Raw genomic sequence first — 26,773 nt, forward strand, 5'->3', positions numbered from 1 at the left:
AGTGAACAATTCTTAATATTAAAAAAAATTCTTCAATTAAAGTCATAATTTATCTTCCTCTCCTTGATGAGTGAGTGTTTGTTATTTTTGCATTGGTTTACGATTGCATTGGTTTCGTTTCCTTTGCCTACAAAAAATTGAATCAACTGTCAATTTTTGACATTTTGCTTTCGATAATTTGCGTGACAACTGACATGACAACTGGCTATAGAAAAATGGCGGTCAGAGTTTCACGTAAATAATCATAGCATAATCGTATTTGAATGTGTGAAAATGCATATAAAACAGGTTATTAATTATTTATTTGATTAATTTAGTCATGCGGCTTAAAAGTTAACTATTAGGCTCCGCGGTTTTCTTAATCAGTGTACCTGAATTGTGTTATACTTATTGTTATTGTTTTCAGGTCATAATCCAGGGATTCAAGAGTTACAGGGAGCAAATTGTGGTCGAACCATTTGATAAGCGACACAATGTAGTCGTCGGACGTAATGGATCTGGGAAAAGTAACTTTTTCCATGGTGAGTACTTCGTACGCGCGTCCTCGTTCAATCGTCAACATAACCACATTTTGATAAAGTTTTAAATTATTCACTCAGTAGGAGTGAATAATTTGTAAGATTGGGTTGGCTTTTGAATATTGTCTGAATCACAAGATTTTGGGGAATGACAGCTATAATAACGATAGGCTACATCAGTCACATTCCATTCGCCACTGAAGACGGATGCGTCCTCACTCCTTGGAGCCCATGGTGAGTTTAGCTGGCAACTAGGAACTTCCAACTAGGAAAAAAAAGTCAAATCCACTTTTATCATCAACTACTAGCATTACCCTACTAAAAATAATCCTTACCCATCTAATCATTATAGCTATCCAGTTTGTACTGAGTGACGAGTTCTCCCACCTGAGACCGGAGCAGAGGCTGGCGCTGCTCCATGAAGGGACCGGTCCGAGGGTCATATCAGCCTTTGTGGAGATAATATTTGACAATTCAGATAACAGAATCCCTGTAAGTATTAGCTAGCTATAGTTATCAGATATGTTTGGGTATAACAATCTAATTCATAAAAAGTATGTAGGTAAAAAGTTATTTCAAATAGCCTGCACAATACAATATCTACAGTTTGTTTTTGTTATAAGTCTTAAAATGTAATATTATTTTGATTTTATAATTTTACAGCAATATAAATTAAAATAGGCTTTAGGTTTTATAGTTTTTAAATATTATTTAATCAATTTTCCTAGATTGAAAAAGATGAGATCTTCCTCCGTCGAGTCATTGGCTCCAAGAAAGACCAGTTCTTCCTCAACAAGAAGGTGGTACCTCGTTCTGAGGTGCTCAATCTTTTGGAAAGTGCGGGCTTGTCAAACTCCAATCCATATTATATTGTGAAACAGGGCAAGGTTAGTACTTTGTATGAAACTATTCTATTTAATTTTCATTTATTTCATTACTAGGATTGTGGTTTGGTTATATGAGTACTCTGGCATTGATACAATCAAATAATGAGTGTTTCATTGATATATGATTGCCTGTTAGACATATAGGCTATGATACCTGATATAAACATGTAACTTTTGTTGTTTTGTTGTAAATACACAACTCTGAATAGCCATGTGACAGCATAGCCAGTCATAGAATTTTCGTATTTTATATGTGACAAATATTTTTTTATATATATCCTTAAAAAAATTATTGATTATTAAGATATTACTCACATATCTTGAAATTAAACACCAATGACATATGTCTTAAAATGAATGTAATTTTAACTCTATTTTCCATTTACAGATTAACCAAATGGCTATAGCTCCGGATTCCCACAGATTGAAACTGTTGAGAGAAGTGGCAGGCACCAGAGTATATGACGAAAGAAGAGAGGAGTCGGTAGCCATACTCAAAGAGACTGTTGGCAAGGTTTGTTCTATTGATTTTCTGTTTGTTTACTTCATATAATATTGCTTAGGTAAGTATTGGTATTGAGAGATGTGGGTGGACTCACAGTAAGGCACATGGGCTTGGCACACGTAGGCCAATGTTGGGAAAATATGTTTTAAAGCTTTGTTGAAAATGTTTCGTATCAACAGTTTTATGGATAGTTTCTTAATGGGTGTAATAGTTCAAATTGTGTGGCTAGTAAATAGTTTACTTTTTCCAATTTAGAACTAAATCTGACTCACAAGTTCACAACCCAATAAGAAGGAAAATAAGAGTTTTCTTTTTCTTCAGATGTTATCTGTATCTTTGTTATTTTCACAAGTGTTTTTAATTTTAGGTGGAAAAGATCAATGAATTCCTCCAAACCATAGAAGAACGGTTGAAGACATTGGAAGAAGAGAAAGAGGAACTGAAAGAGTATCAGAAGTGGGATCGAGCGCGGCGCGTGTTAGAGTTCATCATACACGACACCGAGCATCGTGAGAATAAGAGGAAACTTGATGAGGTAAATTAGGCCTATTATTTTTACAAGCTTGTATTTAGATTCACCTGTCGCGTCTGTCTGTAATCAAATCTTGGAATTTAAGTTTCACCTAGTTCTACTGGCCATACAGAGTTGAAAATTTTCACGTCGCTTCAGTTTCAATGACAAAACGTTATTATGATAGGAATGACCAGAAAACAAACCTTTCATTCGGAAAAAAGTAGATACTGTACCCGTAGTTAAATATACAATCAAAGAAAAAACAGTGACATTTGATGTGAAATATTCTCCATCATTTTTGTTGCAGTTGGAGAAATTACGTTCGAATAGTGGCAAGGAGCAACAACATTACGCGGACATGGTCCGAGAAGCACAGGATCACGTCAGGGAAGCTAACAGGTGAACTGAAAAACTGACACTTTAAATCAATATTCATATTTATATATTTTTTTTAAGTTTTTATTTATATTTCAAACACAACAGATGACACCACCAGGATGGCACCACAGGCTAACCGCAGACTAATAAAAAATGTTTCAAACACATTTGTAAATCGTTTTACGAAATAAATGATCAAATATCTTTATTGTGGTACATAGGTATACAAGTTTTAATAATGCAAAGTATTTTGTATGTGTAGTGTGTCACTATGTCCTGTTTAATATACATACACTAATTAAATTCACCTTTTTGTGTGTTGATGGCAAAAATACATATAAACGCTACACCAGCCATTATAACGTTCCCAATGCTGGGGCATTGGACGTTAAAATGGCTTCCTTATGGATGGATTTCTTATGGTAACGCTACACCATTGAATACTAAACATTTTCTTGCCAGAACTGATTCACTTCATTGGCTTCATAATTAAATTAATCAGTGATTGATTGATTTATTTCCTGTAGAAAACTGAAAGAAGCCCGCAAAGATGTGGCCGCGGCTCGCGAAGAGAAAGACATTCTGTCGACGGAGCAACAACAACTGCTGCGAGAGAAGACCAAGCTCGAACTCGGCATTAAAGATCTCACTGATGATGTCGATGGCGATAACAAGTCGAAGGTAGGCTGTCTCAAATTCCTTATTTCAACTTAGGATTATATAAATCACTTATATCAAAAATGTACCTGAAACTAAATCTACAGCCGACTTCAAAAGAAGAGACGACGCAACAAACTTCACACTGCAGCCTTTTTCTTCAAAGACTTGAATGAACAAATGTGTTTCTCTCTTTTTTCCAGCGTATTGTACTCACAGTCGTAATACAGACGGAACTAACTAATATCTTAAAAACGTTTCTTCGGTTTCATTTTCGGTTGCGTCGCCCCAAAGGCCGGGGATAGCTACGACTTTACGTCCTGTCAGAAACAACAAACAGAAAGTGATGCACGTATATAGTAAAAAAGAGAGGTTGTCTTGCTATTATTTCTTTTCTATACTTAGAAAGGGATGCCCTTTCTGTTGCCCCTTAAATCGGATCGTGTTCATCCAAAATTAACAGACTGCTGAAACAAAACAATAGGTAATCGACACAGAATCTTATATTTTCCCAACAGGAACGAGCCGAAGCAGAATTGGAGCGTCTCCGCCAACAGATATCGGAAAAAGAGCGCGAACTAGAAGAACTGAAGCCGAAATACGAAGAGATGAAGGCTCGCGAAGAAGAGTGCACGAGGGCCTTAGCTCTCAATCAGCAGAAACGTCAAGAATTGTACGCGAAACAGGGAAGAGGCACTCAGTTCACTTCGAAACAGGACAGGGATCGGTGGATCGAGAAGGAATTGAAGTGAGTTATTAGAATATGTGCTGAAACAGAACTCATAAAAAATGTGCTGACCGTAGCAATGTTTTATAGCAAAATAATATAACTTTATTATTTTATTCTCTGTATTCTAGCTCACTGGTTCATAAAAAAATTGCAACCTATTTAATTGAAATAAATAGAATAAAATTGTTTTGTTGTAAACAAATCTTTGCGTCAACGTCAAATATCATAAAGCAAGATAACTTTATGTTATTTGTGACGTTGACGGAACGATTTTTTTTACGCTGACCCCGGCCACGCGGCTTCATAACCCCGATCGCAACCTGTAACATGCAGAGGTGAGAGGGAGGCCTTCAAAATACTACAACAGGGTTAAGTCTTATTGCCAAGATCAAACCTAATTGCACATTGTAGCGAAACAATTCCCAATGCAAGTCAGAGCGCGCGGACTCGAATACTTTCTCATCCGCACACTGTGACGTTGATGATGCAGAGGACCAACGTGACCCGAGCTCCTTGATGACCGCCGATCGGTGGATATATAAGCGGAACAATTACGGCCAGCGAGATCCATTCGATAGCTAGCGGTCTAGCTTGAGAGAACAGCCCACGCTGACCTCAAGTGAAACCGATAAAAGGAGTACAGAGTGAAACGGCCTATGCTGACCACTCGCAACTCATCTTGTATGTTTCTACTTAGCTAGGGTAACGCGGCTACCATCAGTCACTATTGTTTTGTAAGTTTTACTGAATGAACCTATACGGTCAACTTGCTATCTCATTCCCACCTTACAACATTTATTTTACAGAAAATATATTTAGACGCGCATTATCATGTTAAACCAAGTTCAACTAAAGAAGTGATGCAGCGATTTTTAAAATAAATAAATATTGTTTTATTTTCTCAGGTCCCTTAACAAACAAATAAAGGACAAGAAGGACCATGAGAACAAACTTCGCGACGATTTAAAAAGAGACGCGACAAAATTGACGGAGTTGGAGAAGAGGATTGAAGACATGACAAAAGAAATGGAGAGACAGCGAGTGGCGATAGACGAACATAACAAACAGTACTATGAGTGTAAGAAGAGGAAGGACCAAGAACAAAGCGCTAGGAAGTAAGTGATTCATAATGAAGAAAACATAGAGGACAGGACCTGAAACTTATTGAACCTATTGCCATTTCTCTGACAAAAGTTGTGTGTTGATACGCGGGGCTGAGGTAGACGAATGGCGAAGCGGTACCGCCATGGCTCCGCACATTTCAAACTGAAAATAAAATGTGCACAAGTTGACATATCTCTAACAAAATCCTTTTCTAATATGTAGAGCCATACTTGGTTTGTGGTGTGAATATATTGTCAATCAGCGAGGAACCTTTAATTTAAAAAATATATATATGTACTTACAGGCTTATTATGACTTAGAGTGTGGCTATTCCAAAAATGTGTGTATTGTATACATATATATATTTGCTGCGTTAAAAATTGCATAATACTTCTCAATCTATAATGTGTTTACAAAAAACAGTAATGAGATTGTAATTTCAGTGAACTGTGGCGTAAAGAAACTACTTTGACACAAAACTTGTCTTCGCTAAAGGACGACTTGGCCAAGGCTGATCAAGCGCTACGCTCCATGGCCGGAAAGGTAAGTTATCATATTGGGAAGAATTATAAAATTTATCTTGTAGATTTTATGTGTAAATAAATAGTATTATAGTACCTGCGGCCCATATTCTACCCATGTACCAAATTTCTTAACAATTCGTCTAGTAGATTTTGCGTGAAAAAGTAACATACATACACACATCCTCACAAACTTTCTCATTTATAATATTAGTAGGATTTACACAAAAATCTACAAGATAATGTTATATATATAAATGTATATTTGTGGTTAAGCTCGGCTTTAATGTTGATATTTGTTTGATTTGTGTCGTGTGATTCCGCCTTAAAATAAGACCACTCAAGAGATCCTCCCGGTGGGCACAGGCCTCTCAAGAAATATTATATTTTGCCTGCGTCTTCGCCCATATAAATTGCCCACAGCAGAAATAGTTTATTTCAACTGACTAACTGCGAAGCCCATAAAAATAAAACCTTAAACTTAAGATTCATCTATGATTTTACAACCGACCGCCTGCCTGACGTCAACCCTACAATCGAATGCTATTATAGCGTAACAGGCTGTGTCCCTTAGTCGTCTCGTGCGACATCCACGGGGAAGCAAGGGTCCACCGTGGATGTCGCAGAAGCCCCCCATAGTCAGTGGCGTGTGTCGATGTCGTAGCCGATCCTGAACGGCCGCGACAGCGTCCGCAAGGTGCTGGAGACATTCCAGGAGCGCGGCGGCGAGTGGGCCAAGATCGCCACGCACTACTACGGACCCGTCATCGAGAACTTCACGTGCGACAAGACCATCTACACTGCTGTCGAGGTTACACTTTTATAATATTCTTTTCTTTCAGAGGGTTTAGTGCGGGTTGGCATTTCACTTCTCACCATCGAATCGATTCGGAGTGAGATGCAGCGAACCAATCAAATTGCGCCATTGTGACGCAACGATAACCACATTGCAATGTGATTGGTTCGCTGCGCCTCACTTCGAATCAAAATTATTAGAATTTGGATTTAGTTAATTTATGTTTAGCCCCAAAGTGCATTTTAACAAAATATTTTTTTCACAGATTTTAATAATTATTAATTTAAGAATTTTAATAATAATTTGAGTGCGTTTGGATTCAATCTAACCTGATGGAAAACAATGGTGAAGTCTAAAATGTTACACACAAGCTCAAAAAATAAATATTCACACTTTCCTTAAAATATATATTGTTTTTAATATTTTTATCAATTATTCAGAAATTATACATTCACAGTTTTTTACATCAAATTTTATATTATAAAGTAATTTCGCAAAAACTTAAAAACTATTGACATTTCGGAAGGACCACTGCTGAGAAGAAAATGCCGTAAGAAATAATTTGAACAGTAAATGCATGTAAAAAATATCACAATTTTCAGGTTACAGCGGGTAATAGGTTATTCCACCACATAGTAGAATCTGACACAGTAGGAACTAAGATATTGAAGGAGATGAACCGACAGAGTTTGCCCGGCGAGGTCACCTTCATGCCACTTAACCGACTCCAAGTTCGGGACATGGTGTATCCCAATGATAATGTGAGTTTTATTTTACTAGCTTTTGCCGGCTGCTCTTCGTTAATTTTCCATCTCCATATTTCAAACTACATATATGCAAAATTTCAAGAAATTGCTTGAGTAGATAGAGTGTGAAGAGGTAACAACCAAACAAAAGAAACTTTCTTTCACATGTACAATATTAGTTAGGATAACACTGCAGATAATTAAGCTGATATGTGTGTCTTGAAGTTTGGAGATTTGATATATTTTTTTTTCTTATAACTATTGACTCACTGCAGTAACGAGTTTTTTTTTTATTTGGTAAACATACAATCGCCTTACACATAAATATAACAATAATACAATAACACATACATCAGTAAAGTTTCAATTAATTAACTCTAATGTTGTCAGATTCTTCTTATTTGCATGTCGATGGCAAATCTTTAAACGCTTTATTGTATACAAAATATTTTCTTGTCAAATCCGAGCCACTTCGATGGCTTCATCACATCATTTAATGACGACATTCTAATTGAGTTTGTCCAGTCTCGAACTACACGATTGGATAGGAGAAATTCGGATGAATTTAATTAAAAGCTTGTAAAATATTTGCCGTATTAATAATGTATGCATTTAATAATACGTATATGTTTAATTTTTGTACCTTTCAGAACGCTATAGCCATGGTGCAAAAGTTGAAATACGATCCAAAATACGCCAAAGCAATGAAGTACATATTCGGCAAAACACTAATTTGCAGGAATCTGGAATGCGCCACTGAACTCGGGAAGCAATTCCACCTGGACTGTGTCACTTTGGAGGGAGATCAGGTATGGATTTCATAGGTGTTAACACTTTGACGGATACAAGATTGCTATAGAGCCATGTCCATAGGTTTTTACTGACGTTCGTTGACGTACGTCGAATCTATGGAGATTTTAGAGAATCACAGAACAACGAAAGAAATTGTATGGACAATTTCTTTCGTTGTTATGTGTTGTCTGTCGTCGGACGTCAAAAAGACGTAGCGCTACTGAGCAATGGGGCATGGCTCATAGCAGTAAAAGCAATGACATTTTGTTTTGTGTTTCGTGACGCATCACGTTTAAAGGGCCAGTATTTTTCGAATTTCTTCCCAGTAAGACAGAGATTTTTTGAGAATAAACAGAGAATACTACTAATTTATCTTTAATTAATTAGATTTTTCTGTTTCTGGACCATATCAATTATATTGAGTTGAATATTCAATTCACATATTATAAACAATTCCACTTATTATTTATCCAATATTGCTATCTCTTTCGTAATATTATGTAGATAAAATAGCGCCTTTTATCTACAAAAAGTTGCTTTTATTTTAGATCTTGCTAGGATAATTTAGAACAATAGTTTTTTCCGGGATGAAAGGTACCTTATGTCCTTCTTTATACTCTTAATGATATAAACGAAATTTCAATAAGATTGGTTGAGTAGACAACAAACAAATAATAAACTTACTTTCGCTTTATAATATTAGTTGGGATTCCGCTCTAGGTATCATCGAAAGGCTCGCTGACCGGCGGCTACTTCAACCAATCCCGCTCTCGTCTAGAAATGCAGAAGACTAGATCGGAACTGATGGAACAAATCACGTCACTAGAACAGGAACTGAGCACTTTGCGGCAAGAGCTCAGTAAGACTGAAACCAGTATTAACAGTATCGTCTCCGAGATGCAAAGAACTGAGACGAAGCAGGGAAAAGCTAAGTATGTGTTATTCATATCTAGGTATATAATCTATAATAAAATATATAAAACTCTTGCGTTACTGAGTGACTGACTGCAGACAACGCACAGTCGAAACTACTGGGCGTAGAAAGCTGAAAATTGGTGTGCAGGTTCCTAGGATAGTGTAGGGGAGCTCTAAGAAGGGATTTCCTGAAATTCCGACGGGAAACGGATTTTTACTCACATACGAAGTTGTGGGCAAAAGCTAGTAACTTATAAAAATAACATCTTTTATTGTCGTCAAAGAGATCTAGTGGCATTCGACGCATGACGAAAAATCAAAAAGAATACTTTATAACAGTGTTCTTGACAACATGTTCATGTTCTTCATGGTATTTACTTGCATGATAAGATTTTTTTTACTTACATGTTTATCATTATTTTGTGTTGTGGTGTTAAATTTTTGGCAATAAATGTCCATTCATTCGCTCATTAATTCTTACGATGGGTGATTTTGCAGTTATTTTTGTCTTTTAAAGGATTCTACAACCAACTTTCATTGAATTCTCAAAATTATCTTGAACAAGCGGCCTGTCTCGGCTTCGCTCGAGTAAAAGATAACAAACCTAAGCCTTCCTCGAAAATCATACTATTGGTGAAAACCACATTAAAATTCGCGCATTGATTTTTCACCGATAGATCATTCTACCTATATAGTTTCTGGGGATGTTTTAGAACATATCGCACTTTAAGATTGCTGATTTTTAACATCAAAGTTCAACTTAGTCTATTATAAAAAAATGGGTAATAATATCTTTCCGCAAAACGTCGTCAACGTCGACTGTATTCGAAACCGTCTATTTCAGGGATATATTTGACAAAGTAAAAGCGGATATCCGTCTGATGAAGGAGGAATTAGCTTCCATAGAAAGATTCCGCGGCCCCAAAGAGAGGTCGCTCGCTCAATGTCGCTCGAGTCTCGAAGCCATGCAGGCCACCAAAGAGGGGCTGGAGTCTGAATTACACCAGGTAAAGGGTTTATACCGCTTCCACAATAACTGCGAATAGTTGGCCAAACTTCGGTATACATTGCTGATTTTTCATTGCGGAGACTACGTTAGTATTTGGTATACTTCAATGCAACGAAATCGATAAACTTATAGTTTATCGATTTCGATTTAGTGTACGTGCATTATGTCAATATTTTGGCCATTGCAATAAGTCATAATTACCAATTTACTTGCCTTTTTTTTCTTTTTCGAGTGTGTTTTAGCGACAGATTTTAATCAAATTATCTAAAGGCATCTGACATGACTTTTACAACGATCTATCGTTACATTATACTGGCTATAGTAGTCGCATACACACTAGTGAACTTAAAGTGTCGACCAGCGTGCAGGTTTCCTCACGACTATTATCCTTCGCCGGAATAAAAAATACTATATACATCAATCAGATTTGTGTACAAACTCATGTGGGATTCGAACCTGGCAACTTTCGATCACAGGCGATCTTGACAACTCGACCCCCACCACTACATTACTAGCCTAAAAACAAATGAAATGTTAGACTAAATTATAATCAACTTACAGGAACTAATGGAACAACTGTCCACATCAGACCAGGGCAAAGTCGACGAACTTAACGACGCTATAAGACGATTAACACAGGAAAATAAAGAGGCCTTCAGTGCCAGGATGAATCTTGAGGCCACTAAGAATAAACTTGAGAATCTCCTCACTAACAACTTAATCCGGTAAGTAACAGGTCTGTAGGGACCCGTTGATGCATAGTTGTCAATATTTAGACAAAAATTGCATCAATGTTCGATATCAAATATGTGTAACCCCTCGAAATCGGAGAATTTGTCACGATAAAATTTTCGCAAGATTAGTTCTTCAACCAAAACCAAAAAAAAAAATTCATATCTGAAGCATGATAGAAGTGCGTAAGCATAGGGTACATGGTAAATTCACGCGGGCAAAAGCTACATCTATACATATTACAAATGTGACAGTAGTGTGTTTGCCCTCTTTCATATCAAACAGATGACTTTTGGTTTAGAGAGCTGGAGAGTAACATCATTTACAGAAAATAAAAATAAATAAATTTAACAAAACAAACCATAATCAAAAATATTTAATACTTTATATTCATTCTTCATAGTTGTATTTCCTCATAGCTGAGGGTCGTGGTCATTATTTGGAATGAAATACACACAACAACTTGGCACTATTAATGGAGTGGTTCGCCATTGCCTTCTCCATTTCTTACACAAGTTAATAATCTACTAGTGTGCAGGTTTCCTCGCGATGTTTTTCTTTACCGGTAGCAATTGGTGGTCGATGAAAACTACTATTAATGAGTCAGATTTGTATACAAACTCATGTGGCACGAGTAGGATTCGAACCTAGGACCTTACGATTCACAGGCGTGCGTCTTAACCATTACACCACCACAGCTTCCATTATATTAATTACCTTCGTACAAATAAGCCTGTATAAATAGACGAAAAACACTGTATAATATATTTGACAGACGTAAAGACGAATTAGTGCAAGCCCTCCAAGAGATATCAGTGGAGGACCGCAAGCGTCGCCTCGCCAACAGCAAGTCTGACCTCTCAGCGTCGGAGAAGCGCATCAAACAGATCAACAAGGAGATGGAGGAAGTCGAGAAGAAGGTGCAGGCCGCCGTCAAGAACGAGAAGGCTTTGAAACTCGAGCTGGATAAATGGAGGAATAAGGTAGGTTTTTGTGTTTTCACTCCCTTTTGTAGTTAGTTAGGGGTCGATTTTGGAATATATAAAAGAGTAGTAGCTCACGCTTGAGGATGGGGGTCATCAACAACATCGATGGCCAAACAAATTTGGTAAAAATCGGTCTAGCAAAATAAGACAGATTTTTAAAACTATTATTGTTCCAATTTTTTAAGGTTCTGTACATATGGAATCTGGTACCCGACTAGTTTTCTCCGAAACTACTGAACCCATTGTGTTGAGATTTAGTATTAATAAATAATTGAATAAATATTTTTTTATTCGGTTACATTTTTTGGGAGGTAAATTGATGATATAAACAAGGTTTGGAACCCTCAACAAGCGAGCTCACCTCGCACTTGATTCTTAACTCATAATGACAATTTTAGGAAAAAGAAGCTCAGGACAAAATGGAAGAAGACGCCAAGGGGCTGGAGAAGATGGCGTCCAAGGAAGTATTACTCCAGGAGAAGATCCAGGAGTCGCTGGATAAGATTGCGGCTCTCGGCACGCTGCCCAACGCACCTGAACTGCATTCCAAGTACCAGAAAATGTCGCTCAAACAGGTAATAGAGTAGGTAGATGTCGGTCAAACAGGTAACAGTGTAGGTAGAGGTCGGTCAAACAGGTAATAGTGTAGGTAGATGTCGATCAAACAGGTAATAATGTAGGTAGATGTCGGTTAAACAGGTAATAGTGTAGGTAGAGGTCGGTCAAACAGGTAATAGTGTAGGTAGATGTCGGTCAAACAGGTAATAGTGTAGGTAGATGTCGGTCAAACAGGTGATAGTGTAAGTAGAGGTCGGTCAAACAGGTAATAGTGTAGGTAGAGGTCGGTCAAACAGGTAATAGTGTAGATAGAGGTCGGTCAAACAGGTAATAGTGTAGGTAGAGGTCGGTCAAACAGGTAATAGTGTAGGTAGAGGTCGGTCAAAAAGCTATACGAGTCAGATTAGTATAAAAAACATATGGCACTAGTAGAATTTAAATCTGGGACCTTTGATACTTCATCACCATACCTTTACCCTTCGTTTTTCTTATTTCTGATTAATACTAGTTGCGCTCGTGGAAATTTCTAGATAAAAAGTAGCCTACTACTCCTGTCAACGAATGGGTGATAAGAGGGAATATGAAACAAAACAATAGGAAAAATGCGATCCAACAATGATTATTAACATGACCGTTTTTGCCAGCTCTTTAAAGAACTGGAGAAAGCCAACCAGCACCTGAAGAAGTACAACCACGTGAACAAGAAGGCCCTGGACCAGTTCATCAGCTTCTCTGAGCAAAAGGAGAAATTGTACAAGCGCAAAGAAGAACTCGACATTGGGTAAGTCACTTTTAATATGCTGTAGGGGAAGCGAGGTGATATGTTCGAACGCCATAAAGGGAAGAGACGGTATCGTGTTGGAGGTTTTATCATCTTGTGTCGACCATACGGCAAACTGTCTAACTATTCTTAGCCTTATATATTATAAAATCTGCCACATATGAGTCTCTGTTCGCGATATACTCAAAAAACTACTGCACGGATTTTTATGCGGTTTTAACTAACACATAGTGTTATTTCTGAAGAAGGTTTAAGTGTGTAATTTGTTTTTACCTGAGCGAAGCCCGGACGGGTTGCTTGTATATAGGTACTATGGGCAAACAGCGATGTATCTATAAAAATAAACACATTTTCCAAATATAAGTTTACTATATAAATTAATGACTATGATTTATAATAACTGCATTAACATAAACATATCTTAGAACTATTCGGTGGTTGAGTTCCTTCCATGTTCAAAATCGTATATACTCTTAATAATTTTCGAAAATACCCTTTCTTTATTATCGGATGCGTACAAATAGTCCAAATGATTATAATCACCCAAAAACTCGTACATAAATACATTAGGTAGATGCTGTTTCAGCAAATTTACATCATACGGGTCGGCAACCCAATCCTCAGAGCTGTAGAACAAGCCTACCGGGATTGTTATTTTGCTTAAATCGTAATCAGGTGGCTCTTGTACGCCATATCGCTTAGAATTCACTTCAGGCCCGAAATCGAACCGGCAGAACCTCTTAGACTGGACCAACTGGCCATAATGCACGAACTGCAGTGTAGACGACCCGCTGAACATGTGACCTAGCATTATAGGCATCATAGTCCCGTTTATAGACCTCCAGTCTGTCCCCACGATCATTTGCAGCAGGTTATCGCACTTCACACTCAAAACACTGCACACATAAGCCGATATTTTGTTGAAGAACGTTATGCTCGGAACGTAAACGTTCAAATCCGATAGATAGTAACTCAGCGATTGGAACCCAGGCGACACTAAACGTATCAACGGAGATCTGACGTGAGTCATCCACGCGACGGGGGCCATAGAAAACATCATTTTAATTTTCTCATTGTACTCTGGTTTCATTGAATTCATTACGTAAAATGTCGTAGTCCCTTGCGAGTGACCAATGTAATATATACTGCGGTTTCCGTTATAATATAATATGTGATCGATCATTCTCGCCGTGTCGTATATGCCAATTTCTTCCCACGTGAACTTCCAAAACTCCGGGTGTGACGTGTTGTATAACACGTGCTCGGTAGCATATTTGTTCCCTCTCGCATTGCCCATCCACACATCGAAGCCCTCGTCAGCTAGAATATAACACAAGGCTCGCTCCGGCCCTTGTATTACCCAGCTGTCAGAAGAATCTAATATCCCGTGCATTAAGAACACAGTTATGTTATTCCTCTTTCCATTTCTTCCGTGAGGTATTCTATGAATGTTCAAAATATACCCATCTTCAGTCACCGGTTTGTGTACTTCTAGTGGATATCCATATTTCTTCGCCAGTTGCGATATATTTAAATAAGCATCCTCAGGCACCGAGACAGACAAGTTTCCTTGTATATCAGTGATATTGTCCGTCACAAGTATACTGAATATGTCGTAGAAATTATTCAATATGCCAGTGAACTCGCTTATTCCTCCGACAACAGTTTCCAACGTTGGCAGAAAACTTAGTTTAGCTGTGGCACTCTGCGCGGCAACTGTCGAAAGGGCACATACAAATATATAAATAAAATACATTTGCGTGTCCGTCTTATAACGCGCGTGAAAAACGAATCGAGCCGCGATGTTTCGTTATTCATATTTATACAATTGTTATGTTATAAACACACCTGATTGTATGTATTTCACCCCAGTCTTAATGGCCGTGAGATCTTGACACCGTTGAATGAGCTGCAGCGGATGTTTAATGACATTGTGCATTGCCTCCGTTTGTCCCTGATAAGTGATTCTAATAGGGTAAATTCTTTGACGCACAACGAAACCTCGACTAATGGCCTAGACATGCGTTAATATGTGAAAAAAGCTAAATCTTTTTTTGTAACAATATTTGAATATGATTGGTTTTATTTGTATTGCATCAGGATCTGTTTAAAATTACTTGCAACTTGCAAATACGCTTTAGTTTTGTTTATTTGTAATATTAGTTTTTATCCGCGGCTCTACGCTCTACACGCGTCACAAGCCTATATCACTCACTCGGGATGAAGTGATGTGCAGTGACCCGATCCATCATCTATCTCTACACAAAAATCACATTAATTCATTGCTCCGTTTTGACGTGAAAGAAAGAAAAACAAACACACTTTATACTTACATTATTAGTTTGGAAGTAAGAATTATAATCATGTACCTCAAAAAACTTGTTAAGATGTTCATAAACTATTTGAGCATCCGGTGAGTTTGTTTAATAATAGTAAAATTGTTTGCGTGCTATAACAAAAAGTAATGTTTTTTTGTTCTGTGGTGTTTGAAGATACATTGTATCATATTCGAGTAATAAAATTGAAAACAAATGCAAAAATTTTATAATATACAAACTTTTTAATATCTTGAAATGGGCAAGTTCTTTAGATGTAGTTGTAATTGTAATGTAATTATATCGAATTTTGATCAAATCTACCATATTTTAAATTGAAAACTGTTATAATTTTTTTCCTAATCAGTATAATTTGATTGGTAAGTTTCAGATTATACATTTTTATTTGCTTCATTGTTTCCCTAAACCTTGATATAGTCTTCCTAGTGAATTAAACATGAATCGAGCGTAGATAATGTTAAAAATTCAAATCCATGTTTTCCACTAAATACTTAAGTGAAAATTTAAATAACAATGATTTAAGTCTACACTTCACCTTAAAAAAACAATGCTTTTACATTATTGTCGCTGCTTGGTTCGAGGTTAAACTTGAGAGAATATATTATTCCTTTTAAGAAATAGATAAAACGTTTCTTTCCCTCTATAGTACTATATGAAAGTAAACACAAATATAATCAATCAATAAAACCAATATTTCCTCATATGTTATTTATTTGTATGTATTATAATTATAATATTGTAGTAACATGAAGGTAATATTTGTTTATATATAATATCTTAAATACGTCATCCCGTCATTGTATATCATATGTGAGATTGATGATGAGATCATTTTCAGCCCACTTTGACCCACTGCTGGTAATTGGGCTCAATTTTCAACCCATTTCCTACGGCCCTGTCCTGTGCGATTTACATCTAATAATATTTTTTAACAATAAACTTGTTTATCACTGCCCATTATTTGACACGAAATAAGTTTCAAAAGTCTCAATTTTATTTTAATATTTCTTAACACTGGCCATAGTTATATCTTTTTTATTCTTTTTTTAAATTTTGCAGAGGCGAAAAGATCCGCGAGCTCATCGAAACATTAGAGCACCGCAAGTTGGAAGCCATCCAGTTCACGTACAAGCAGGTGACGAGGAACTTCACGGAGGTGTTCAAGAAGCTGGTGCCTCAGGGTCGAGGCAGCCTCATCATGAGGACCGGCACTGATGAGGGGCAGGAGGTCAATCCTGATGTGAGTGGATTTTAAATAAAATTATTTTGTAAGATAATCATCAATGTTTCCTCGACCTTGTCTTTGCACAGCTACGCTCCTTTTTGAGTATTTTATATCAGTCAAATTATGCCCTAGATCAATAAAGATTTTAATGTAAACTGCAAAAATACCATCCATTCTGACTGGTATATGAACTACATAAATGTCCTAGATTTGTTTATATTTAGACTTCAATTTTCTTATCAAGTCTCATATTGATTGCTGAATGAGGGCGTATTGGTATATTATCGGTAATAGATCAGTTTTTATTGAATAAATCAGATTATCTAAAACCCGCTGAATGCGTTCAGTTACAACTGTGTCATAGATTTTGCATAATTTAACTTCATGTAAACAGTAATAATAAAAAGGTATTCTTAAATTAGACTTCAAATCATCACATTCTTAAAGTAATTTTATTGTTAAATACTGAATGCTTTTTTGCACGATTAAAATACATCATAAATAGTAAAGTACGATTAATAAAATCGACAAATACTATAAAAATATTTTATAGCCACGTTCTACATACGTGACTATGCAAAAATCATAGATTGAGGAATTTCCTAGTTTTAAACGTTTTAACACTAATGTATGCGCTATTTAATTTGCCCGCGTAACCTTGTTGTAGATCTAAGCTAATCTACATGCCCTTTTTAAACGGCCTAATGGCCGGTTGACTTTGGGCTCCTTTCTATTTGGGTCACTTGACTATCTACAGTTTATTGGTATCGAGATTTTTTATCAGTGGATAATTCTTATGAATAAATTCCAGGAACGCTTTGTTTTTGTATTTGAGCGTCGCTTGAATAGCCTCTTTATTTTAGCCTATAGTGTCCCACTGCCGGGCAAAGGCCTTATTTCTGTTATCTCTGAGTGCCACGTAACCTCCTTAAATTTCCATCGATAGAATTGAAATTGTCCGATCAGCCAACTTGTGTCTGTAAGAATAGTAAATTATGATGCCAACACAGCCGACCTTATTAAACTTGGTTCTTACAGTCGAATTTTCGAACGCCTCCACCTAGGGTAATCGTGGGGGAAGGGGTTGAGAGGTCCGGGGAGGGTGTGCCACCAAAACGTCATTCATATGACGTGCTGGGATCCAAATCAAGGTCTGTAACTTTTAGAAAATGAAGTTAATTAACACAGATGTCACGTCAAATATCTATCAAATTTTTCATATTTTGTGACAACCCTGACTGGCGGCTGTTTCGTCTTTAGATCGCGGTCGAACAAGTGTATAAATCTCATACTAAGTTGACATGACCTATACAATTTCTAAAAAATCGGACAAGTTTAAAATAAACAGAACCACTAATTTGTTTTATTCTTTAGAATTTGTTTGAAAGCATCAATATATTTATATCATTCGGATATTAACCATCCTGTCCTTTTACAACCTTGATAGCAAAGCAAGATAACTTGTTAATTACCAAACTGGCTTCTATTTGGGCCAGTCGATCGAATGCTATGGCCCTTGATGTAAATGATCAATTTATCACTAACGATCGAGAATTGACTGCAAGACAAAATATTCGGTGCGGCTCAAAAAATCTGCGTGTTTACCTAATATGGATTTCTACATTAGGTAAGTAGTTAACCATAATTTAGATTTATACATTCATCGTAGATCGTCAGTCAAGATCGTAAATATTTTTTTTTCCAAATTGATTTAGAGGGCTTGGATGTTTATCTAATATGTAAATGTAGGGATTATCTCATAACATAAGTCTCGAACTTTCTTTAGGGCTAACTGTGATTCGTTCCTATATATTTTTAAAGACGCTTAAGTAGAACTAGAATTTCTAACATAATAATTTTACGAAAATTGAGAAATCAAAACTTGTTTTTATGCCTACGAACGTTAAAATTATATCTAGAATTTCATGCAATTTTTAATTACGACTTCATGGGTTGACTCTTTAGTACCCATAACACAATCTGCAATTTGGTTCGCATTTTTTATGACAAACCAAGTCATATACTTCGATATACACACGACTCTGGTCTTTATGGTTCAGAGATTTAGGTCGAAAATATAAACATCTATATTATAAAAGTTGTCTGGATTATTTGAGTTTAATAAAACAAATAATATTCTTATGTCTAAATATAATTGATATGAGATGGTTAGAAAAAGAGCCAATTAAAAGTTACGCCTTATGTCTTCTGCAATAGGTAACTTTTACAACTACCTTACTCTAGTGCAAGTAGTCGCATACACACTAATGAAATTAACTGTAAAGCCAGTTGTACAGAGATTTCATCACGATGTTTCCCGTCACAGAAAACATGTGGTGGTCTATGAAAATAATATACATGAGTCAGATTGATATACAATCTCGTTTAAATCTCTTCAAAACTCATTAAATAAAAGTTATTGTAATAAAGTTAAATATTTTTATTTAACCTTTAGATGACGTGTCCACTGCTGGGAAGATTCTCAAATGAAACAATCTCCCCCATTATTTTTCCACCCGTCTCGGCCAATGGCAATGTCTGACCATTCTTTAAAAAAATTGTTGAGGTCATCCATCTGCTCCTTGACCTGCGTCTGCGGTCCTCAGGTGCTCAAAAAGTGGCTAATTTTGTCCTAAATAATGTTTTTCAGCGTGCGAACGCAGACCAATTCACGGGCGTGGGTATAAAGGTGTCGTTCACTGGTGGCGAGGGGGACATGCGTGAGATGAACCAGCTGTCGGGGGGACAGAAGTCGCTAGTCGCGTTGGCGCTAATCTTCGCCATACAGAAATGCGACCCGGCGCCTTTCTACTTGTTCGACGAAATCGATCAGGTGGGTTAAAGCTTAATTTGACTAGTAGCGAAGTGAGTTATCCCCAGAAATTGAGCCGTTTCCGTGGAAATGCATGCGAAAGCAAAGCTAGTATATATACAGTATATTTTATAGACAGACTAAACCAGCCATCGTTTTGCTCATACAAAAAAAGTTAAATGTGTATTAGATATACACTGTGTGTGATTAGATATATGTGTGTTAATATATTTTGTTCCTCACCGTGTGCCCGGTCTTAGAAGGCCCAATTGTGAATAAATCTGCCATTTTGTATGACATAACACAACGCTAGGTCGTCTTTAGTTTCCTGGAGTATTTAGAGACGATATCCTCTCAGGCGCTGGACGCGCAGCACCGCAAAGCGATCGCGAACATGATCCACGAGCTGTCGGACTCGGCGCAGTTCATCACGACCACGTTCCGGCCGGAGCTGCTGGAGCACGCGCACAAGTTCTACGGCGTCAAGTTCCGGAACAAGGTGTCGCACGTCGAGTGCGTCGAGCGCGACGAGGCGCGCGACTTCGTCGAGGACAGCGCCACGCACGCGTAAGCGTTTGTACTTCTGATAGGACAACACTATTATGCGTGGAATACTTTAAAAAGGACAGCCCAAGAATGCTTAAGATACATGAGTTTATACTTTTAAAGGACATACCAAGAATGTGTAGTTAAGTCAGTTTGTACTTCTAAAAGGACAGCACAAGCATGCCTAGTTAGGTGAGTTTGTACTTCAAAAAGGCCACGCAACACACACTTCGATTATGTGAGATTTTATTTACTGCTTGAAATCGCACATACTAGCCTGCCTTTAGTTTGCTTTGTCTTTGAAACTATAACTCGAATTGGACCTTACAGAAACTTCGATTATTGCTCCTGTAAGGCCCTTAATTATTTGTACTAGTAGGAAAGCCCTGTGGATTACATCAAGGAATGCAAATTTGCATTCCTTTTTTGGATCATGAGAAAAATGATAGTGAATGTCTGTATAAAGGAATGCTTCATGTGTTTGAAAATACCCTTTCTGGGATGTAATGTAAAAAAATATGTACAGCGACCAGCTATTTCTAAACTGATCGGGGTCGTATCTATCAGTTTAGAAATCGCAGGTCGTTATGCAAAAGGGATTTTTGTATATCACAGTTTACACACAGAAATACACATTTGTTAAGTGATGAAATATTATATACAAAATATGAACCCATTAAAGAATAAAGCAAGTTGGAGACAATGTTCCAATTGTGACAAGATATTTAATTTCATTCATAAAATGTAGGTCTTTTCGTTAATATTCAGGAAAATGTGATGGAATACGTTGACTGTATATATATACGATTTTTTTACTACAGTTATTATAGACGTAACCATTGTGACACAAATTATGAGAAAATTACTTGATTTTTGAATAGTTAAAATGAATATTTTTTTGCATTGCAAAATACATTCAATTTGTTTTTAAAAAAAATCGAGGGACGATTTACTTGATAATAAAAAGCTTAGAGAAGTTAACAATAGACAAATTAATCGTACCCTTAATATCATTCGACAATGAGCTCTAAACTAGTAACAGAGTACAATTTTTATACTAATATTATAAATGTGAAGGTGTGTTTGATTGTCCTCCTTTCACGTAAAAACGGAGCAATGATGTAATTTGTTGTTTAGATAGTTGGAGGCACAAATTTATATATTACTGTGGTTGGAAGGATGGAGTGGAGTGACGTAGACTACTTTTCGCCGCGGGTGAAGTCGCGGGCAACAGCTATTAGTTCTCTAAGTAGGATATATTAGTATTAAGTTTATAATTAAAGTTTATATGTAAACGGGTCGAAGGCGAGATTTTAAAATAACATTTTTTTACGACACCGTGAAATACATTTTGACATTTTCTCAATGTGTTCGTTTATTTTTGTAAAATTAATTTTATGATTATTACTTTTTGTTTATTATGGTAATTTAAAAAGTGTTAGTTGACGTCTGAAAGCACCAGCCTACTATATTTAGTTGTGAAAATATCCCAAGATTTTGATAGTAATAATGATAAAGACTTAATTCCATACAAAGTAAATTAAATTATAATTAGCATCACTTTTATGCGTTTCATTCATTCTAAGCGTCAAGTGGTGCTAATTAGTAATTATCTAATGTTGGAAAATAAAAATTCCATTTTTTATAAGAGAAGTATTTTATTTCAAATTTCTTTTAGGACTTCTAAGTGGTTTAACTTTCGCGTTCTACGCGTTATTGCATAGTATTTTTTTTTAGTTTTAGAAAGGTTCTATATTTTGACGGACGGTAATGAAGAAGAATGTAATACATAAAACTAACATGCTAACCCAATAAGGAATTAAAATCCATTACGAAGTAAAATCTTTATTTACAAATCCAATATTCAAATATCACACATGCCCGCGTCGCTTCACACATCATACTATTGCTTTCGAAGTTTTCTCACGACAATAATTAATTATTATATAAGTAATACAATATATTATTTAAAAAAAAAACATTCATGGAAGTTAATTTTGAAAAGTCTCGCCACTAATTGAAAATATGAGAATATTTTTCATTGTTTTTGCAATGGAAATTAAATACTGTCAAAGTACTTCGTTTCATAGATATTGCAACTGACTGAAATATACAGGGTTACTGGTATCAAACTCAAAACGTCCTAAAGACTACTTGAGTACATCAAAACAAGCAACTTTTATTCTACGACTTTTCGTAATTCGAAGTTTTTTTATTCATATAAAAACTAGGTTATACTGTCTCGTGTTACGTGTACTGTCTCTAGAGACAGTACAGTAACGTTATGTAGCAGAATCCAACATAGAGTTAACTACATTAACACAAAAAAAAGGAAAATTTCTGTATTTATTACGTTTAGACAAAAGTCGTAAAACAAAAGATGTTAGTCTCTATGTACCATATGCGCCTTTGGAAGGTTACGCGTTAGATACCAGTAACCCTGTTTTTTTCTTGCGATTTATATATTATTTCCAAAACTAATTTAATTATACTGATAATATTATAAAGTTTCATTAAGAAACATACATATTTTATTTTTATCCACTACTAATTCTGTAGTTAATTTTATTACATAAGTATATTATGTAAATTGAAATAACGATATACAATGATATGATTACAAGTACAGTTAAAATGGTTTCGTAACAATTCCTTAGTGCATATTTTTCATATTAAATTACAACAATATATTTTAAAACACATAAAATACTGATTAAGATATTTATATGATTAAGAAATCATTTTAATGCTTATGTAGTATATTTCACGTTCTAAGATATTTTAAGATTAACTTTATAATTTACAACTCCAATAAAAAATCTACATGAAATGTCAATATGTAAATAGATTGCTATAGAAAATTAGAAAAATCTAATATTTACGTCCAGACACACAAAGACAAAGGCACGCTGTCTATAATTAATCATAAAGCGAAAGTAAAAGAATAGTAATTGATGTTAATCGACAAAGAATATTAAAGATTGTTTTAAAAATATATATATTTTGCCACTAACAAATAAATTTGGACTAGGAGATGTTACTATATGTACTCTGCGTTTGCGAACCAATATTTCCTTTGTTAAAAGTAAAATATTTTTTACATCATATACATATTGTTTTAAAATTTTGTATTTATACAGTGCATTTATTTTGAAATCATAGGTTAATTTATATTATAATGATAGATTACCTTCTCGACACAAAAAAAGAATGTACACGAGACACTGCTACCAACTAATTAAAAAAGGATTTGAGCAAACAATTTGAAAATCAAAAAATACTTTAATGAAATGTGTTAACTCTTTCTACTTACAGGCTTGAAAATTATAGAATATTCACAATAATTCAAAAATTTCACCAAGATTTTACTTGTTTATGCAATTTATTACTTTAAAGTTAAATCTTTAATCCACATCAAAACAAGTAAGTCGAGCACGTCCTCCATAATAAAAAAATTACCTAAAAAATACACACGAACTTAACCTAAGAACTGAGCAAACGAAAACGGAATACTATAACATCCTCAAGGGCACCGCATACGGTGAGTTCCAGTCCCTTTCAAACACATCCTGCAGTTCTTTTCTGAGGTCATAGGTCGCGTTCCTATAACCGATATCGTCCTGGAACACGAAGGCCACTCCAGCTGTGTCGGTGAAGTAGTCGCCGGACCAGTTGGAAGTGCCGATGTAGGCGTGACGGTCCGTCACCATGTATTTGTTGTGATTAACGCGCGCGAACGGTATTTTGTCTTGCTCTGGCGTTGATGGAACTAGAAATCGTTTCTGGAATTGAAAATTATGATTAGAATATTTCCTGGTCACTCGGCCAGAAAATGTGCTATCTAGCGTGCACTTTATCGTGCACAATGTATCAAATCTGAAAGGGGGTTATCGCCGTGTCAACTCGAGTCTTAATCGGAAATCTTGGGAATAAACTGGGAAAATAACTCAGCGTGAATTTCTATATTGTCAACAGGTGTGGCTACTCGTATATCCTTTACATCGTCGACTAATTTCTATATAGGACTTTTTAAAACAATCCAATTGCAGCAACAATCCATTCAATCCCATAAAAAATAATGTTTTGTTAAACGCCAATCACTGTCCTTTATACCTCTTTGAAACTACCACATTACGTTTCAGCGATAAACTTCACATAAAGAAACTGAGAAATAATGCGAGATGAAAAGTTTTATGATAGATTTGATGGCAGTAGTTTAGTGGAGACGACGTAAAATACGATCACAGCCACATGGAATGAGTAATAGTTACCATACGATACTATTACTTTTTTTATGATTTGATCCAATCACAAGTTAGCTTATTAGTATTAGTAACCTTATTAATTTCTTCTAGGAACCTTTTACATACAATGCGTGACCAAAAAAAGAGCTTGGAAAACAGCCTATTTCTTACCACATAGAGCTGAACCCTCGGGTAGGAGTTGGAGAGCGCAGCCAGAGAGCGCAGGAAGTAGTCCTCCGAGGGCCTGGAATGTCTCCAGAGGCTGACCAGCAGCCGGACCTGCACCTTGTGTTCCAGCGCCGCGCGACGGATCGCGTCGTCTATTTTCGGCCAGAACCTGAGAAACACGAAATAGCAGACATATTATAAATAGTAGGTAATGAATGACATAATAATGTAATGTAATTCTCCGAGTTGTTACGATTGGAAAGAGTATAGAGTACGCGACTACAAATATGAACGTCTAAGTAGCAGGGCCAGTGCCATTAGTCACACAAGGTTAAAATGTTTAGTGAAAATGACATATCTGTTCATTCCGGATATCAATCAGACTCCTGCGACACGATGTTCCGCGTGACGTGATTGCACATCACTATTTGACCGCTACATCTATAGATACAATCTATAGAACTGCTGCTCCGCACAAAGGTAGAACTGCCTGAACTTTATTGATACATATTTCAGGAATTATACACCTATTGTAAGCCGGTTATACACTATCGCGATACAGTTTAGCAGCAGTTCATATATTACTCACATAAGTTTGGGTGTGAACTCGAGCGCCGGCGCATAGTCCATGACGGATATGTAGACGAACTCCTCCGCAGATTGTATGATGTTGACGATAGCATCGTCGTCATTCGTACGACCCGTGGGACTGAATGGCGGCGGTGAACTCTGCGACAAAGTGAGATGGAAATGTTTTATTTGTATGTTCGTGGCAAGACTATTGGAAATGTATTAATAAATAAATAAATAATATATTAGGACAAATCACACAGATTGAGCTAGCCCCAAGGTAAAAAACTACTGGAAACTAAAAAAAGTCTACTGCGGACTTCCTAAGTGCAGGTGAAGAAGAAGCGGCGCGAAAAACTTCACCGCAGCGAATAATATTTTTTCGTCGCATCCTCTTGGCTGTCTGGTAAGTCCGACTTTTTTGTAAGCTAGTATGTTATTTTAATAACATTTAATATAACTGTGCCACATGTTACCTCAAGACTTACTATACAACGTTTCAAGCTTGACACAAATAGTAACTTCCATTTTTATAAGTCATCAGATCATTTATTAAACTAAATATTAATCATACAAATAAGTCTGGCATAGAAAAATGTCTGATATTTTTACCCGAAAACAAATTACAAACACACGGACGCAAGGACAAGGACTTGATTCAATCACTGATAAGTCCAAGGGCGAAACACCAAATCGTTGGGGACAGAGGAAATTACCCAGCCATTAACATCATTTAATTTCTATTATTTTGTCTTCAAATTCTTACTAAACTGCCTCCACCCTTCCCTTGCAGTCATCAATGCATATTTAAGTATGTTATTATGTTTATTAAAGTCTGCGACCACTGCTACTAGATGGCGGTATTCATAAAATACATGTCTTATGTCTTCAGGCAACTTGAAACTTTTTTTCTTGTCGGTCATTGGAGATGGAGCGTGAAGGTGAATGAAGAAAGAGAAATGGATTGTGAGAACAAAAGGACTGATGTGTCGCAGTGTTCGCGGCCGTTTGCCTTATAAGTCTAGTCTATAAAATCACTTTAAAAAGTGATTTTATAAGTCCCATAAAGCCCTATTTACTTTTAAAACTCTTAACTTTTCTTATAAAGTTACTAAATATATTTTTAAGATTCACTTATTTGCACATTGAACTCCAGCAAAATTCAAAAGAAAATAGCAAAAATTTACAAGTTTTTTCTGAGGAAACCCAAACATCATCCGAACACAACTAATCTTAATAATTACGATCATAACAATTTTATCGTAAACTCTATAAAAATCGGCTTAAATGTCGGACAGAACATAAAATTGGGGCTACAATAACCATAAATGGCTAATAGGATGGGTGGTAAAGGCGAAACAGTCCAGTTATGGCTGTAGTATGCAAACTATGGGAGTATCCGATCTAATGGCCATAGACCTTGACCCGTGACACGCCGACATAACAATAATTGAAAGTTGGTTTGGAAAGTAACGATCAAGTAAAACTATCGATTTGGAACGAAATTACACACTGCTTTCATTTGGCAAATTGTTAGTGATTTGGTATCATTTTATTATGAAACTCTATTTCTCTTGAAAACCACTTGCTTACGCCAATACATACTGGGCATTGTATTTTTAAATGTGTATTTTTACTAAATATATATTGTTTTATGTACATGGTTGAGAGAGGCATAGGACAATGCAGGGTAGCGTACGCGAAGATCTATATACATGCTTATCAATGGGCGGAAAAGGGCTG

The 26,773-nt window shown here is 36.2% G+C and overlaps 3 protein-coding genes across 8 annotated transcripts in view; 1 reads left to right on the forward strand and 2 right to left on the reverse strand.

The window, feature by feature from the left end:
* Positions 1-182: 182 nt before the first annotated feature.
* Positions 183-21,696, forward strand: SMC3 (Structural maintenance of chromosomes 3). Its single transcript, XM_053748396.2, has 23 exons — positions 183-288; positions 407-521; positions 871-1,010; positions 1,247-1,405; positions 1,794-1,919; positions 2,278-2,445; positions 2,732-2,823; positions 3,330-3,483; positions 3,978-4,207; positions 5,095-5,304; positions 5,737-5,836; positions 6,479-6,625; positions 7,213-7,371; positions 8,007-8,165; positions 8,869-9,080; positions 9,908-10,070; positions 10,634-10,797; positions 11,580-11,787; positions 12,189-12,365; positions 12,993-13,129; positions 16,525-16,705; positions 19,341-19,523; positions 19,861-21,696. Exons 1-23 carry the CDS (start codon positions 274-276, stop codon positions 20,071-20,073), a joined length of 3,612 nt encoding a protein of 1,203 aa, XP_053604371.1. The 5' UTR covers positions 183-273; the 3' UTR covers positions 20,074-21,696.
* LOC128671699 (gastric triacylglycerol lipase-like) lies at positions 13,480-15,027 on the reverse strand. The gene has a single exon (XM_053748404.2). It carries the CDS (start codon positions 14,883-14,885, stop codon positions 13,557-13,559), a length of 1,329 nt encoding a protein of 442 aa, XP_053604379.1. The 5' UTR covers positions 14,886-15,027; the 3' UTR covers positions 13,480-13,556.
* A 181-nt stretch (positions 21,697-21,877) lies between the features above and the next one.
* The window catches only part of LOC128671698 (5'-3' exonuclease PLD3-like), a 32,915-nt gene continuing 28,019 nt past the window's right edge, over positions 21,878-26,773 (reverse strand). For 5 of the 6 annotated variants that reach the window (XM_053748398.2, XM_053748402.2, XM_053748400.2 and 2 more), the window contains exons 9-11: positions 25,050-25,189; positions 24,464-24,629; positions 23,421-23,830 (exon numbers count right to left, since the gene is read on the reverse strand). In XM_053748398.2, coding sequence (XP_053604373.1) covers positions 23,561-23,830; positions 24,464-24,629; positions 25,050-25,189 — 576 coding nt within the window. In that variant the 3' untranslated portion in view covers positions 23,421-23,560. Of the gene's footprint in view, positions 23,831-24,463; positions 24,630-25,049; positions 25,190-26,773 lie in introns of all 6 variants that reach the window. The other variant, XM_053748399.2, reaches the window with a different exon arrangement.

Source organism: Plodia interpunctella, chromosome 8, assembly GCF_027563975.2.
Source record: "Plodia interpunctella isolate USDA-ARS_2022_Savannah chromosome 8, ilPloInte3.2, whole genome shotgun sequence".
NCBI classification, from domain to species: domain Eukaryota; kingdom Metazoa; phylum Arthropoda; class Insecta; order Lepidoptera; family Pyralidae; genus Plodia; species Plodia interpunctella.